The 13,183-nt window shown below is 35.0% G+C and overlaps 2 protein-coding genes across 2 annotated transcripts in view; one reads left to right on the forward strand and one right to left on the reverse strand.

The window, feature by feature from the left end:
* The first annotated feature begins 372 nt into the window (after positions 1-372).
* Positions 373-13,183, forward strand: part of Elk (Eag-like K[+] channel) — a 79,976-nt gene continuing 67,165 nt past the window's right edge. Inside the window, 2 exon segments of the mRNA XM_068289886.1 lie at positions 373-404; positions 1,367-1,462. The gene's annotated coding sequence lies outside the window, so the exon portion shown is untranslated.
* LOC137577173 (uncharacterized) lies at positions 5,720-8,713 on the reverse strand. Its single transcript, XM_068290568.1, has one exon. It carries the CDS (start codon positions 8,607-8,609, stop codon positions 5,904-5,906), a length of 2,706 nt encoding a protein of 901 aa, XP_068146669.1. The 5' UTR covers positions 8,610-8,713; the 3' UTR covers positions 5,720-5,903.

The raw sequence follows: 13,183 nt of genomic DNA on the forward strand, positions 1-13,183 counted from the left end.
AATATAAAATGAATACTGATCCAATTCAAATATCAAATTTGGGATCTTTTCTCTTTAGTTCTATAAAAGGGGCAGGACAACAACAGGGATAAAGAGGTTAAGCAGAGACTAAAGAGTTACAGCCTCTAATACAAACCAATGTACGTTAAAGAAACGGATTCCCTTTCTCTTTATTGTGCCCATTCGGATAAAAACTAATTCCCATATTAATACTTTTAGCGCGGAATGTTCTCTTTTTACCCATGGTGTCCGTGCCGTGCAGCTAACGGAAAAGCTTTTTTCCCTTTTGGCCAAGATGCTGCTGTTGTGTGTGCCACAAGTTGCTGGCTTTTCGATATTTGCAACAGTTGCTGTTGAGTGGCTTCGAAAGTTAGACGTGGCACGGATAAAAAAACGCCGTTAAGGTAGAACTAAAACAAGCGCGAAACGTTATCAGTTGGAGTCAACAAAAAGGAAAAAAAAAGAAAAAAGCAAAAACGCTGAAACGCTGAAACTTAAACTAGACGAGAAACTAGTTCAAGTGCAAGAAGAGCCTTTCAAAGTTGCCAGCAACAATGTTGCCACAAAGTTGTTGCCACAAGTGGACTAACATCAAATGAATTTCTAACGCATAGACTCTTTCAGTCTATAAAATATAAAAAAAAAATGATTAAAAAATAAAATGTAGAAATTTGTTTGAATCACTTTTGGCACAACTTTTTTTTTATTAGAAATAATTCAATAAATCAAAACAAAAAACAAAACGAGAAACCAAAAAAACATGTGTGTGCCAAAAAGTTTGAAAATCATAAATTCTATATGCAAAAAAAGCAACAACAAAATTATCTTTTAAAAAAAATATATGTATATAAAAAAGGAATGAAATGCCATAGAATGAAGAAAAATCACGCTTAATTCAATCGTGCGCGTCTACATATTGAAAAATCTGATTATAATCTCAGGCAACCTCCCAACCATTAGCCCTGCCCTGCCATGCCCACCGCGCCCCCCTTCTCAACCAAAAAAACACAAAACAAACGTGCAACAAGCAAAAGAAATCTACCAAATTACCATATGTAATGTACACATACTGAACGCATAAGAGTGAAAGAGAAGGCCACCCTTGAAAAGCGAAAAAGAGAAAGTAAAAACCACATACACATACACACACCTCTACTATGTATGTATGTGTATATGTGTATGTCTTCCTTTTTCATCATTTTCATATCTTTCTTGTTGGTTTATTTTTTTGGTTCTTATTTTTTCTCTCTCTTTTCCAACGCAACAAACAAATTTTGGCCAACATGTATGTATGTACATTTGTACATATATCTGCATTCTATATGTACATATGTATGTGTGTGTGTACCTACAACTGATAATAAAGAAGTTGGAGCGTAGAATCAAAGCAAACATCACAAGCAACAAGCGTCAAAACAACAGAGCAGCATTTGGCTTAAAGGCCTCCTTGTTTTTTTGTTAGGTAAGTTGGTTATTTGATTATCCAAATTTTTTCTTTTTGATTCCAATTTACATTTCAAAAGAAACCGCAACGAATTGAAATCCCCCCCCGACGAGTAAAATATATATATATTCCGATATGTGTATATGCATATCATTTTTTTCCCCATTTTTTATTTTTGGTTTTTTTCATTGGGGGCTCGTGTGATTATCATGTCCTCTGAGCGAGGGTTCAACACTGCGTATGATTGATTGATGCCTGTCGCCAGTGTGCCTGCTCGTGTGTGTGTGTGTGTGTGTGCTCTCCAACCATTTCCCGTATTCCTCATAATAATAATTAGATACGAAAGTACAAAGTTCATCATGGTACATTGATTTTTGAACAATAAGTCTCTGCCAATGCCGTGCAAAAGAAAGTGCAAAGCGGATTTTTTACTTTCCCAAAAAAGAAAAGCTGTAAAAAATTGTGAATATTATTATTTATGGCAAGTGGAAATTCTTCATTGTTTGCATTTGATTAAATTAACGTTGCAGATCGCTTGCCATAAGGATATACATACATTTTTGTTCCTTCATTTACACACAAATGATTTCATGAAAAAGTTAAAAACAAATTTATTGTTCATTGAACTGAAATTTGTAAGCTCAAACAAGCCAAACGAATTTTTCTTGTTGAAAAACTTGCAGCCTGGCATAAAAACTAAACTTAAAATATAAAGCATATAATCATTTTATTTAACAACAAACCTAAGAAAGCCAACTAAAAACTTTCTTTAATCACACTTTAAATTTTTCAATCTTCAAATTTAAACTTTAGTATTTATCTTAAACTCTTTAATCACTTTAGTTGATCCAACATTTCCATATTAAAAATGTTTTTTCATCACGCATTCAGTTTAATAAACTTTGCAATAAATTTTATACACTAAACTTGTATGCCAGAAAGTTGATGAAAACATTTCAAAAACTAATTAAAAATGTATAAAGTTTTAAATAAAAATTTTTCATTTTCGTATATATTTTAAGACAACATTTCAAGCATTAAGCAAAACCACTCATGTTAAATTTAATCAAGATGTTTTTACGTTAGTCTATTAAGTTAATTTATAATGGAAATAATATTCAAGTTTAAACAATATTCGAGTGCATTAACTTAGGACTTATTAAATAAACTAACTTCTATCTTTTGACTAGTCCTAAATCTCTCAATCAATGCATCCATAGTGACTATCGAGGAATTGTTTACATTTTGCATTCTCTTATCCTTGCTCCTTAAAAGATAATTGAAACAACATGAACTACATTTTAATATAAAATATACTCATAACCCAACCGTAATATAAGTTTTTTGAGACTTATTCCTTCAAAGATTAGAAGATCACTTTGAAAGTTAGAGCATGCTTCTCAAATATCATAGATTTGAAGTTTTTTTTTTTTAAACCTAATTTTTTGGTCAATCTTCTTTTATCCAGTCTGTATTTTAGACAATTTGCATCCGATCCAAAAGTTATCACATTTTTCACATGGCGTCAAACAGTCAAAATGAAGAAACAATTAAAAAAATGGTTTTCGGGGTATTAATGCAGATTGAAAGATATCATATCAACTTAATAATCAAGACATAGTTAATATAGAATTTAAGAATGGACTAAATTAGAGCTCCATTGAATTTAGAATGCAATACTTTGCTGTTATTTGTCATTTTGTAGCGTGCCTAAAATTCCAACAAAAATTCCAAAATTAAACAAAGTTACAGATTGTTTTTTTAAATTTGATGTTTCAATTTACTTAATTTGCTCATTTTGATATAGATAAGTTCAGCAGGGATTCCATTGAGACGAAAATAAAAACCAATCTTCTTATAGTGAACTCAAAATATGAACTGACTTTAGTTACAAAAGCACGAAGTTTATATAGATAGATATTCTAGACTCTAGAATCTAGATAGTGACAATTGTTTTTAAAAAATCTTATTATATTCTTGGCCCGTCGTCAGCCACTTGACATTCTGTCGTTGTCATATTCTAGAATAGCTCAATCTAAATTCGAACCCAATGTTGGGTTCGTTGTTTGAGACAAAAGTACAATTGCATATTATTTTCTTTAGTGTTCGGAAGGCGCTAGTTAAAATTGAAGTTAGACATTAAAAATATTTAACATTAAAAAAACTGTGACAGTTATTGTGGCTACAAATAAGCGATTAGTATCAAGGTTGGATACTATATCACCTTGGATGCTTCCCTTGACAGACTGCATTTTGGTAAATAAATAATCAATCTTCAAATGTATCAATCTTTAAGTGATCAAAAGCATAAAGGGCTAATTTGCTAATCCTGCCATATTGCTAATCCGCCACAGATGAAGTGAAAGATCAATGCTCGGTTCTACGACAACATAGTACAAGAATTTGCTGACAATAAAACAATCAATTCAAAATCGTATTAAACTTATAGAGCAATAAAGTCGTCTGCAGTGTAAAAAAAGTGAAATCCGATCAATAAAAAGATTTCTTGGATTTCATAGAGATTTTCCGCAAAGAGGGAAAAGCTGAACCATCAAGACCTTGCTTATCTTTCTCTGTATGTGATTGGGAAAATTATTATTTATTATCATAAGTTAAAAAGATCTTCAGTTGTTTCTTAAATGCATTTTTTAAGTAGCAAGGGTGTGAAAATAATGCTTTATTTGTAACTGCGACTTTAATGTTCAAACTCCGATCATTCAGTGTAGCCACATTTATTTCTGTAAGCCATTTAGGACATTTCTAATCGAAAATGCCATTAATAATTATAAGCTGCTTAATTTTAACACTTTTGATAGGATTTTTCCACTAATCGAGTAGTGAAATGAAATGAACTCTATGTCAATTAAACAAAAATTAATTTTAGTTACTTTAAAGGTTGAAATCCTGTTAACTTGTCAACAAATCAAATGGACAAATTATAAATTTCAATTTATGTATTTTTTGTTTCGTTCTCAACTAAAAGCAATTAAATGCTTAATTTTAGTTTAAAATTTAATCAATTTAATCCCCGGGAAGGTATACCTTTTTTTTTTTTTTTAAATGGAAATTATTTAATTGGTAAGATAAGAGCGGGTGAGCGAGCGAGCGAGCTCGTTAAATAAATAAATTTAACTGAGTTATATTCAATTATGCCAAACGCATGCAGCGAGATTTATAGAGAGAGAGAGAGAGAGAGAGAGAGATAGGGGAAGCGCGAGCTGCGGAAAAGCGGAAGCAGGGAGGGAAGGGTGCCAACGTATTTCTCATATTTTCCATTTTCATTTCCGTTTTTTCAACCCAACTCATACTTGTGTTGTTTTTGGTTGCTGCTACTGCTGTTGTTGTTGTTGCTACACGTTGTTCGTCTACCGTTTAATTGGCCGTAAATGAGTTTGCTGCCACAGGCAGTTGATGGCCAACAGAAGCAGCACCATCTGCTGTGTGTGTGTGTGCTACTTGTCTTGGCCATCACGCACACTCATACCCGAGCATATGTAAATGTAACCTTCACACCTGTTTGCCCTTAGATGCATTGCATATTCTATAGCATACTTTTCTGCTACTCACATAAAAAACCGCTTCCAATGGTTTTGTTTAAAATTAGATCCATAGAAAGGATAAAAATTAATAAACTATGAATTTGCATGCTTAAAATGATATAAAAAGAAGAGATTCCATTTTGGTTTAATCTCTCTGTTCCCACTTGTTCCCTGCTGGCTTATGCTTTGATTGCTCTCTCGTTTTTGTTTCTGTTTTCTTGTGCTTGAAAAAGGGCAAAGCTTAGCATGAAATTCTATCTATGTATAGGTCAACGGGGGATTTTGATAAGTCGAAGTAAAATGCAGTCTTGTTTGGCATTGACATTTACATGGAAAAGCGTTGAAAAAATAAAAACAGAGAAAGAAAAAACATTCCTTTATATATTTCTGCTCGCCTGCTTGATATTTGTCTGTGAAATGGCACATAAATTTAAACGATGTCAGTTTTAAAGGCGAAAAGTCAAGATAAAATCTGCCAAAAATCTAAAGCGGCATTAAATTTAAAACATTTGCGATTCTTGAACAAATAAACGTAATGGATTAAAAAATATATGTCAGTGTTAAACATAAAAACGACGAATCAAGATAATGGATTAAAAACTTATGTCAATTTACTTATGAGACTTGCAGTTTTCTAAATTGTACGTGAAGTTGTGTTTAATCCAAAGCGAAGTCTAAAAATGTCATCCTTATAGAAAAGAGAAATTAAACATCTTCAATTTCAAACTTTCATCAGTTTCCTAAAGACATTTTTTCGCATTTATTTTGCAACTATCTACAAGAAATCAGATTACAAATCTTTGGTTCTTTGCCAATCTGGACTAACGATTGACAGCCAAAGACAAGTGACATTCACACATGTTTGAGACTGTTAATTGTTAGTCTTTGATAGATTTCATCACCCATTCAAAGAGATGATTTCAGAGGCAATGTTCGACAATCGAAGGACATAACTTTAGAGCTGTATACGAACTAGACAAGGCTTGACGGTCCAAGGTATTTTGATCCTTTGCCTTGAGCTCACTAGATGCTGGCTGCATTTTAGCATTCTCTAGCATTTTTTGTACAAAATAGTTACGCAATTGCAATTTCTCAACACGACGTTGCATATTTTTCATATAGCGAGGACATGGAGTTAATGTCTCCTGGGACGAACCATATATTAACTTGCAAAGACTACACATTTCTTTCTTTGTATCCAAACTTTTGATCGGTTCTGTCTTTTTTCTAAAGTAGACTCTTTGTTTCTTACGTTTCTCTAGAATAATAGGTGGCGATGGTTTTTGCGACGGCTTTGGTATGGGAAAATCGTTGGGCTCCAAATGAAAGCGTTTTGTCGGTGGCCTATCAAATGGCAAGGGGTTTATGAGTCCTGGATCACTATTAGTTGGTGTTTCGTCCTCAAGTAGAGGTTTTATTACCCCCGGATACAGATTATTGAAATAGTCTTCCATTTTGCGTTTGCTCATAAAATCGGCTACCAATTCGGATATGATCATTGGCTTAGCCTCTGGCAAGGGATACTGTGTTTCTTCCGCGATCGATTTAACATCACTGAAACATGAACCCGGCGATTTATTTGAATAGATTGGTCTCTGTGTGGCATTTAATGACTTTATGCTATATAGCGATGTGGTATCCTCATCCTTTTTTGTGTCCTTATGGCTCGTTTGCAGGCGACCCTTTGGGCGTTTCGACAACGTAGCCAATTGCTCTGGCGTAAGTTTTCTTCCCTTGCCATACGGATTTTTATATACGATCTTTTTATTGAAACTTCTCGTTAAGATACGCAAACGTTTGGGTTCTGGTAAGGTGATTCTCTTATGATGTTCGGAGTGTTTTCCTGATATGGGAGTAATTAAATTTAGTTCGCTTGTTCGAACACTTTCTCGTGAACCTTTAAATTTTTTGGACTTGTCTAATAGGTTTTTAGTTTCATCCTGATGTAGAAGTCTAAGAAAAGAACTCAAATCATTGCGAAACTTTGAGTTAATTTTGATTTGTGTCAAGTTCTGAATTTCTTCCGAATGATTATCGTTATCTTTTTCAATTGGACTTTTTAATGCCCGTTTCGTCGCCTCTAAAATGGCAGGTTTAATGTGCTCAATGCCTTTCTCGTCAAATATCTGATCATTGGATTGATTTTGTTCCAATTGAATATTCAAAAATTCTTCAATTTTTTGATCGAGAGTAGATTCACTGTTTTCTTGGGGTAACTGTACATGGAAAGTGACATTAGGTGTCTCCAAGTTGGGTATATTGACTTCTGAATCTATAATTTTTTGCTCAGAAATTGATTTTTGAGAAGGTCGTAGTTTTGATACTCTCTTTCTTTTTAACTTTACTGATTTCTTGAGCTTCTGCAGGGTTGAGCTATTGACAATTGAATCCTGTATATTCTTGTCATTGCCGGAAGTAGCTTCAACTCCTTGAATATGTGGCTCCTTTACAGTGGACACAATTCTTGATTTTGATATTTCCAGATGAATAATTTCTTTGGTATCAATATTTGGAGGTTTTGGTAATTCTTCTAAGATCTGCAGAGTATATTTAGTATTCGACTTTCTTGTGGCTTTATGAGAATGTCGAGGGTCCTTATCCATATCCATACGATCTTCATTTGTGCTAACTTTAGGAGTGGAATCCAAGTATATACTGGACTCATTGGAACTACCAACATTTATATCTTTTGTACTAACCGAATCTTTTGCTGAGTTTTTCCTGATTGTCGGAAGTGGATAACCATTAAGTCTTTTTGGCAGGTTCTTCAAGTTGGGATGTTCGATTTGAAAACGTTTCAGTACATCAATACCTGGACTATGTGGTCCTTCGGGTAACGTTCTCTTCTTCTTCTTCTTAAACAGTTTTTTTTTTCTTTTGCGTTTTGGCATAGACTCTCGTATTCTTTCCATCTGATGTGTATTTAAGTATGCCCATTCCTTTAATTTATTCAATCGTTGTAATCTTTTTGTGAGTTCCCTAATGACATAGGGATTTTTCGTTTGATTGATAATATCTTTTGTCTCATTGGCCTCCTTCTCCCATTCCGCCAATTGCTTATCAGTGACGTGTTTGAATACTTCACTACTTGCAAAGCGATGTTTCCGATTAGTTGGAGCAAATTTACAATGCGTTTCAACAGCTTTATTTGAGAACGGTTTAATTGTGGGTTTGGGCATTGGTTTGTTCTTGGGTTCAGGCTTGGCTTTCATTTTCTTGGCCTTAGCTAAGCATCGTTGTGGATGAAAGCATTTGAGAAACTCCTTATACACTCTATCCACATTCAAGTTATTTTCGGGCGCATGGCATAATAAGGACTTAAGCCTAGGTTCCTGTAAGAACGTTGGTAATGCGGATGATGCCTTTCTTTTATGGAATGGAATGGCATTGTCAATGTTTTGCCAAATGCCTCTACGTATATTACGCAAGCGCGTTTGGCAATCAGTGGCATGGTAGTTCCAAGATTCACGAAAGAAAGCATCCGAAGCCTCAGATGGAAAGGCAAGTTTTGTGATTTTATTCTTAAGACAGTTGCGATCCAAGAGCCACGGACATTGACATTTTTCTCGAGGCCAGGCGGCAAATGGCTTCGCTCCTAATAGTCGCGATTTCTGCAAAATGTTCATATTGTTTATTTAAAAAAAAAAATCAAAATTAAAACTGCAAAATTTTGTTATTCTTATATATATAAATTTTTTTTAATTTTATTATTTTTGTCTTGTCAAATGGAAGTTTTGTAAACGAATGGACTAATCTTCCACTTACCTGAAAACTATTTTAAAATTAAACAACTTCTGCAACTGTTTTAACATCTGTTAATCTTTCCCCCAATTCATTTAAAACAAAGACAACTATGATTTAGTTTTTTGGTCAAATTTTTAAAACATTTATTGCACTTTTCTTCTTTTTTTTTTTTTTTTTGGGTTAACTAGCCAAGTTTTGGGCTTTGATTCAATGCAATTGACAGCATTTCCATTGAATCAAAGCCCACAGCCTGGCTGAGGTCCTAAATTTAGTTTTCTTTGTTCTACCATTTGATCACATTGGCAAAGGATTTTCTGGCACATTTCAAGTTGGGTGCGCATTAGTTCCAATGGACTTAGAGAGCAGCTTGGCTTCTTTTGCAGTTTATTTCTATAGTAGTCTCTCAGTTCAAGGCGTTTCATTTCCCTTCTCATTTCTAGCATGTAGGGTTGATCGGGTTCTTTGTGCCGAAAAGGTGGCCAATCCTTGCAGCAATTATCCTCCGTAGGCATTTTATCGGTTTGACACGCTTTCGTTCTTCTTTTGTGTCTTAGCTGGAGCCTTCTTTGGGCAGGATGTCGCACGGCATGATTTGAATTGTGGTTAAGTTGTCTTGGTCCTTTTGTTTCAATCAACTTTATTGGATCGCATTTGAGGTAAAGTTCCTTTGGTGATCTTTGCTCTGTTTGGCAGGACACTGTTTTTCGCATTCTGGCAGAACTTTGAGGATTTTGCAATTTAAGTCTTTTACATCGCTTTTTGCTTTGTGGTTTCTTTTGTGGTTTTGGCCAAATTTTTGGCCATGAGTTACAACCACTCTCACAGTCTATGCCATGGACCAATCTAAATTCATCCAAATCAATGGCTGAAAACATATGTTCACGCCATAGAAATTGTGCATCGAATGAGATCGCGGATGCCCGTCGTCTATATATATCCGAAATAAAAGATTTATTAGACTCTTCTTGTTTTACAACAGCTTCAGAGCTCAGTTCTGATTTAATTGACTTATTAGACGATTTTTTCCTTTTTAAACGTTTGCGACGCTTCACTAGCTTTGGCTTTGGCTCAGTTGGATCTTTATCCGGCAGTTTAGCTTTAAGTGGCTCAAAATATTGCAACCTGGCTAATGATGGATGTATGTCCTTTATTGCCAGGATTATGGATGCGTTTTTTGAGTTTCTAACAGTGGAAATATTTGAATCTGTATAATAAATGCTGCCGATGGTTACTTCTGACATTTCAGATGGCCGTGTCTTATTTAAGTTGTTTGTATATTTTGCCATTGAAATGGACGAACTGGAGGCAGGTAAGGGCTTTTTCCAACTGAATCTCATGGTTGATCCCGTCAATGCTTTTTCGGAAAATGATTTCGATTCTTCAATCATTTCAACTTCTCTTTCACGTTGTACAATCGCGTCTCTCAAATTGGGCAAGCTTCTAAAGGGTACTATCGCATCTTCCTCAAAGTCTTGTTTGGAAGGAGTAATTTCATCGTCTACAGTTTTCATTCTTATTTGAATGGTATTTAAATATGTATCGAATTCCTTTTCAACTTCTGCTTTGCTATGCTTTCTCTTTAATTGATTTAGCAAAAATTCAAGGCGCTCATAGTTGTCGTTATGTAGAAGTGATTTGGATTTGCGTACATGGCTTTTAAGCTTTTCTTGCTCAGGGTCTGAAAGTAACTTGGCGTAACTTATCAGTTTATCTTTCCAAGTGGGTTCACTTTTAAAGGGTTTTATTTTATTCAATTGGGAGTCTTGTTCTGTGTGGTTAGTTTCATCAATAATAGTCTCAGGTGAATCCTTTTCTTTAGTCGGATCCCACTTAAATTTCTTTGCTCGTTTGTATTTTTTCCCCGTTTCAAATGAAAAAGATACCTCTGAATGTTTCTTAAGTTTTCTTATCGATTTCGGTACTTGCTTAGGCAATTCAGATTGATTGATTGTTCTCTGAATTGCTTTATTGCCACTTGCAGTTGATTCGGATATGGAATCTTTATCCGATGTATATGGCTTATTTACAAATCTTTTTGCTGATATCCCTGTGCTAGTTTCAGATTCTCTTTTACTTGAGTTTTTCTTTGTAGCATTATCTATTGAGAGTGACTTCGATGTACTAAGCTTGGGTAGTGATTTAGATGAGGTTTCCAGATGTTCCTTAACTATCTGGACATGACCATCAGAATGAAATCTCTTGGGCATTTTATGATGTCTCTGTGATTGGTCAAAGGGAGGTTTGTTCTCATTTGTTAACATACAATGTTTCCTATGCTCCTTTCTGACCAACTGAGATGTTTCTGTATCATCTTGTTTAGCCACTTTCAGAAACGTTTCTGTCTGCGTCGGTCTAGCACTACTTTTTCTTGTTCTTGTTTTGATTTTTTTTCTCTTAACACAAAATTTTTGAAACTCTTTTTTCAACTCGATCAAATCTGGAGGACTCGCAAAGTTTTGATTCTTTCGTAAGTTTCCAACCATTTTCTGTTGACTATCATTGGCATAGAATTGCCAACATTGTCGAAAAACATTGCTGCCGTGCTGCAACGGGGGGGTAAAAAGGGCAGGAGCCATCTGTCACTGGCCTAGGTTGCAAGGGCAGCCATGGCACAATTTTCGGCTTCTTTAAGAGGGCTAGGGTACGCCTGAAGTTCCACATGGAAATCACTGACAATCGAAAATAAATTTATTGAATGGTTTTTTTTTTTTATAAATTGTTACAACTTGGAATTTTTAGAACGGTCTGGATTGACGAATACATCAGAGAAGAATCGATGGAGTGGACGATGTTGTTAGATTCTGGAATTTTGAGTCGCCTCCATTGCTGCATTTATGGCCTCTTGATAGACATCTCCATAGGGATTGCTACCCACTTGCATGATTTGCATCCTTCGACGGCGCCGGGAAAGGATCTCCTCGTTGATCCTGCTGCCCGCACCGTCTCCAATCTTCAGCAGCTCCACGCATCGGCATTTGGGGAAATGCTCATCACTTTGGGGCTTTAGCAGCACAGGACTGGACATTTCAGCCTCGTTTGGTCCACTTCCAACCTTGATATTCGATTTTGGCTTATCCACTCGTCTCTTGAAATTATTTGAAGGTCCAGCTTGAGTTTTCATTTTGGGAAGAAAAGGTTTATATTTACAAAGGCTTTCGAAATCAACGAGAAGAAACTGAAGAAAGAAAAAAAAGTAGTAATTTTGGTTAAATTTAGAAAGTATTTTTTTTGTTTTGTTTTTGTGTTAAACGAAAAGGTTTTCGAAGTAAACAGAAATCGACATTAAAGCCAACGTAGACGTTGCTTTGGAAAAACTGTTTGGGCATAAATTAAATTTATTTTATTTCCCTCTTTTTTGTTGCCTTTTGCTATGTAAATAAATACTCTATAGCTGCGGGGTTAGCACAGACAAAAGAATGCATTTTGTGAATGCCTTAGAAAGAACAATAAATTGGTTGACATTCGCTTTAATTAATAAATAATTAAGGGTAATATAGAATTAGTTGTTCAGTTGGCGCATAAACCGAAGTGTCGAGGAAAAAGTCATGGAATAACAATAAAGATATTCACGGTTTTGGTTATGGCTTCCTATGATAAAAAACCTGGGATTAATGAAATAGCTACAGGTAAGCTTTACAGACAGCTGCTGGATCGATTTACTTCTAATCTGTGCATGAAAGAAGAAGATGATAGGGAGGAGGAAACAACCGATTAAACTGTTATCGACAAGGTTGACTTTCGATAGATCTAATTGCCAGTTTACTATACATAGTATGTATGTATTACATACATTTGAAGACTAAAGAAGTATAAAATATTTGATCGTCTTTCATGTGGGCAGTTGTCATTAAAACAAATTAAGTTGATAGACAGCTTGAAGTAGGGTATCTCAATGTGGGAGTCCTTCTTTTGAGCTCGTGCTGATTTTTTTGGGTTCCTGTGCGTTGAAAGTCGTTTTTTGTTTGTCCCAACCCCCCATCATGGTGTCATTTCTAAGTGTATGTGTGTGGGTTGTCTGCGCCCACTCTCTTTGCCACGGAAATAAAAATAATTGTTGTTTGTGAGTGCGTATATCTCTCGTGTGGCCTGGCCCCCCCCTTCTTAACCATCCGTCCTGTTCTGACTTGAATTGCTGTAATTCTATGCATATTGTGCAACCTGCACAAAGCTCAAAGTGCCTGTGGCAAAGTTTTATTTCTAAGCGTATTCTTGGAAATTATGAATAGAAATGGCAGATAGAAAAATGTGGCATTGTATAGCCATATGAAATCATCAAAATTTAAACACTTTAATGTGTCAGTCAAATTGCTAACTGTGTGAAAGAAATATATTGTTTTCTTGCTCTCGCTTAAGGTGCTTTTCGTTTTTCATTTCGACATTTACCACAAACATATGTATGTACATATATTCAATGTTTTCTTTTCACTTTCACGTGTTTATACTTATTCCCGTTTGT

The sequence above is a fragment of the Drosophila tropicalis genome, unplaced genomic scaffold, assembly GCF_018151085.1.
Source record: "Drosophila tropicalis isolate 14030-0801.00 unplaced genomic scaffold, ASM1815108v1 contig_593, whole genome shotgun sequence".
Lineage (NCBI taxonomy): Eukaryota > Metazoa > Arthropoda > Insecta > Diptera > Drosophilidae > Drosophila > Drosophila tropicalis.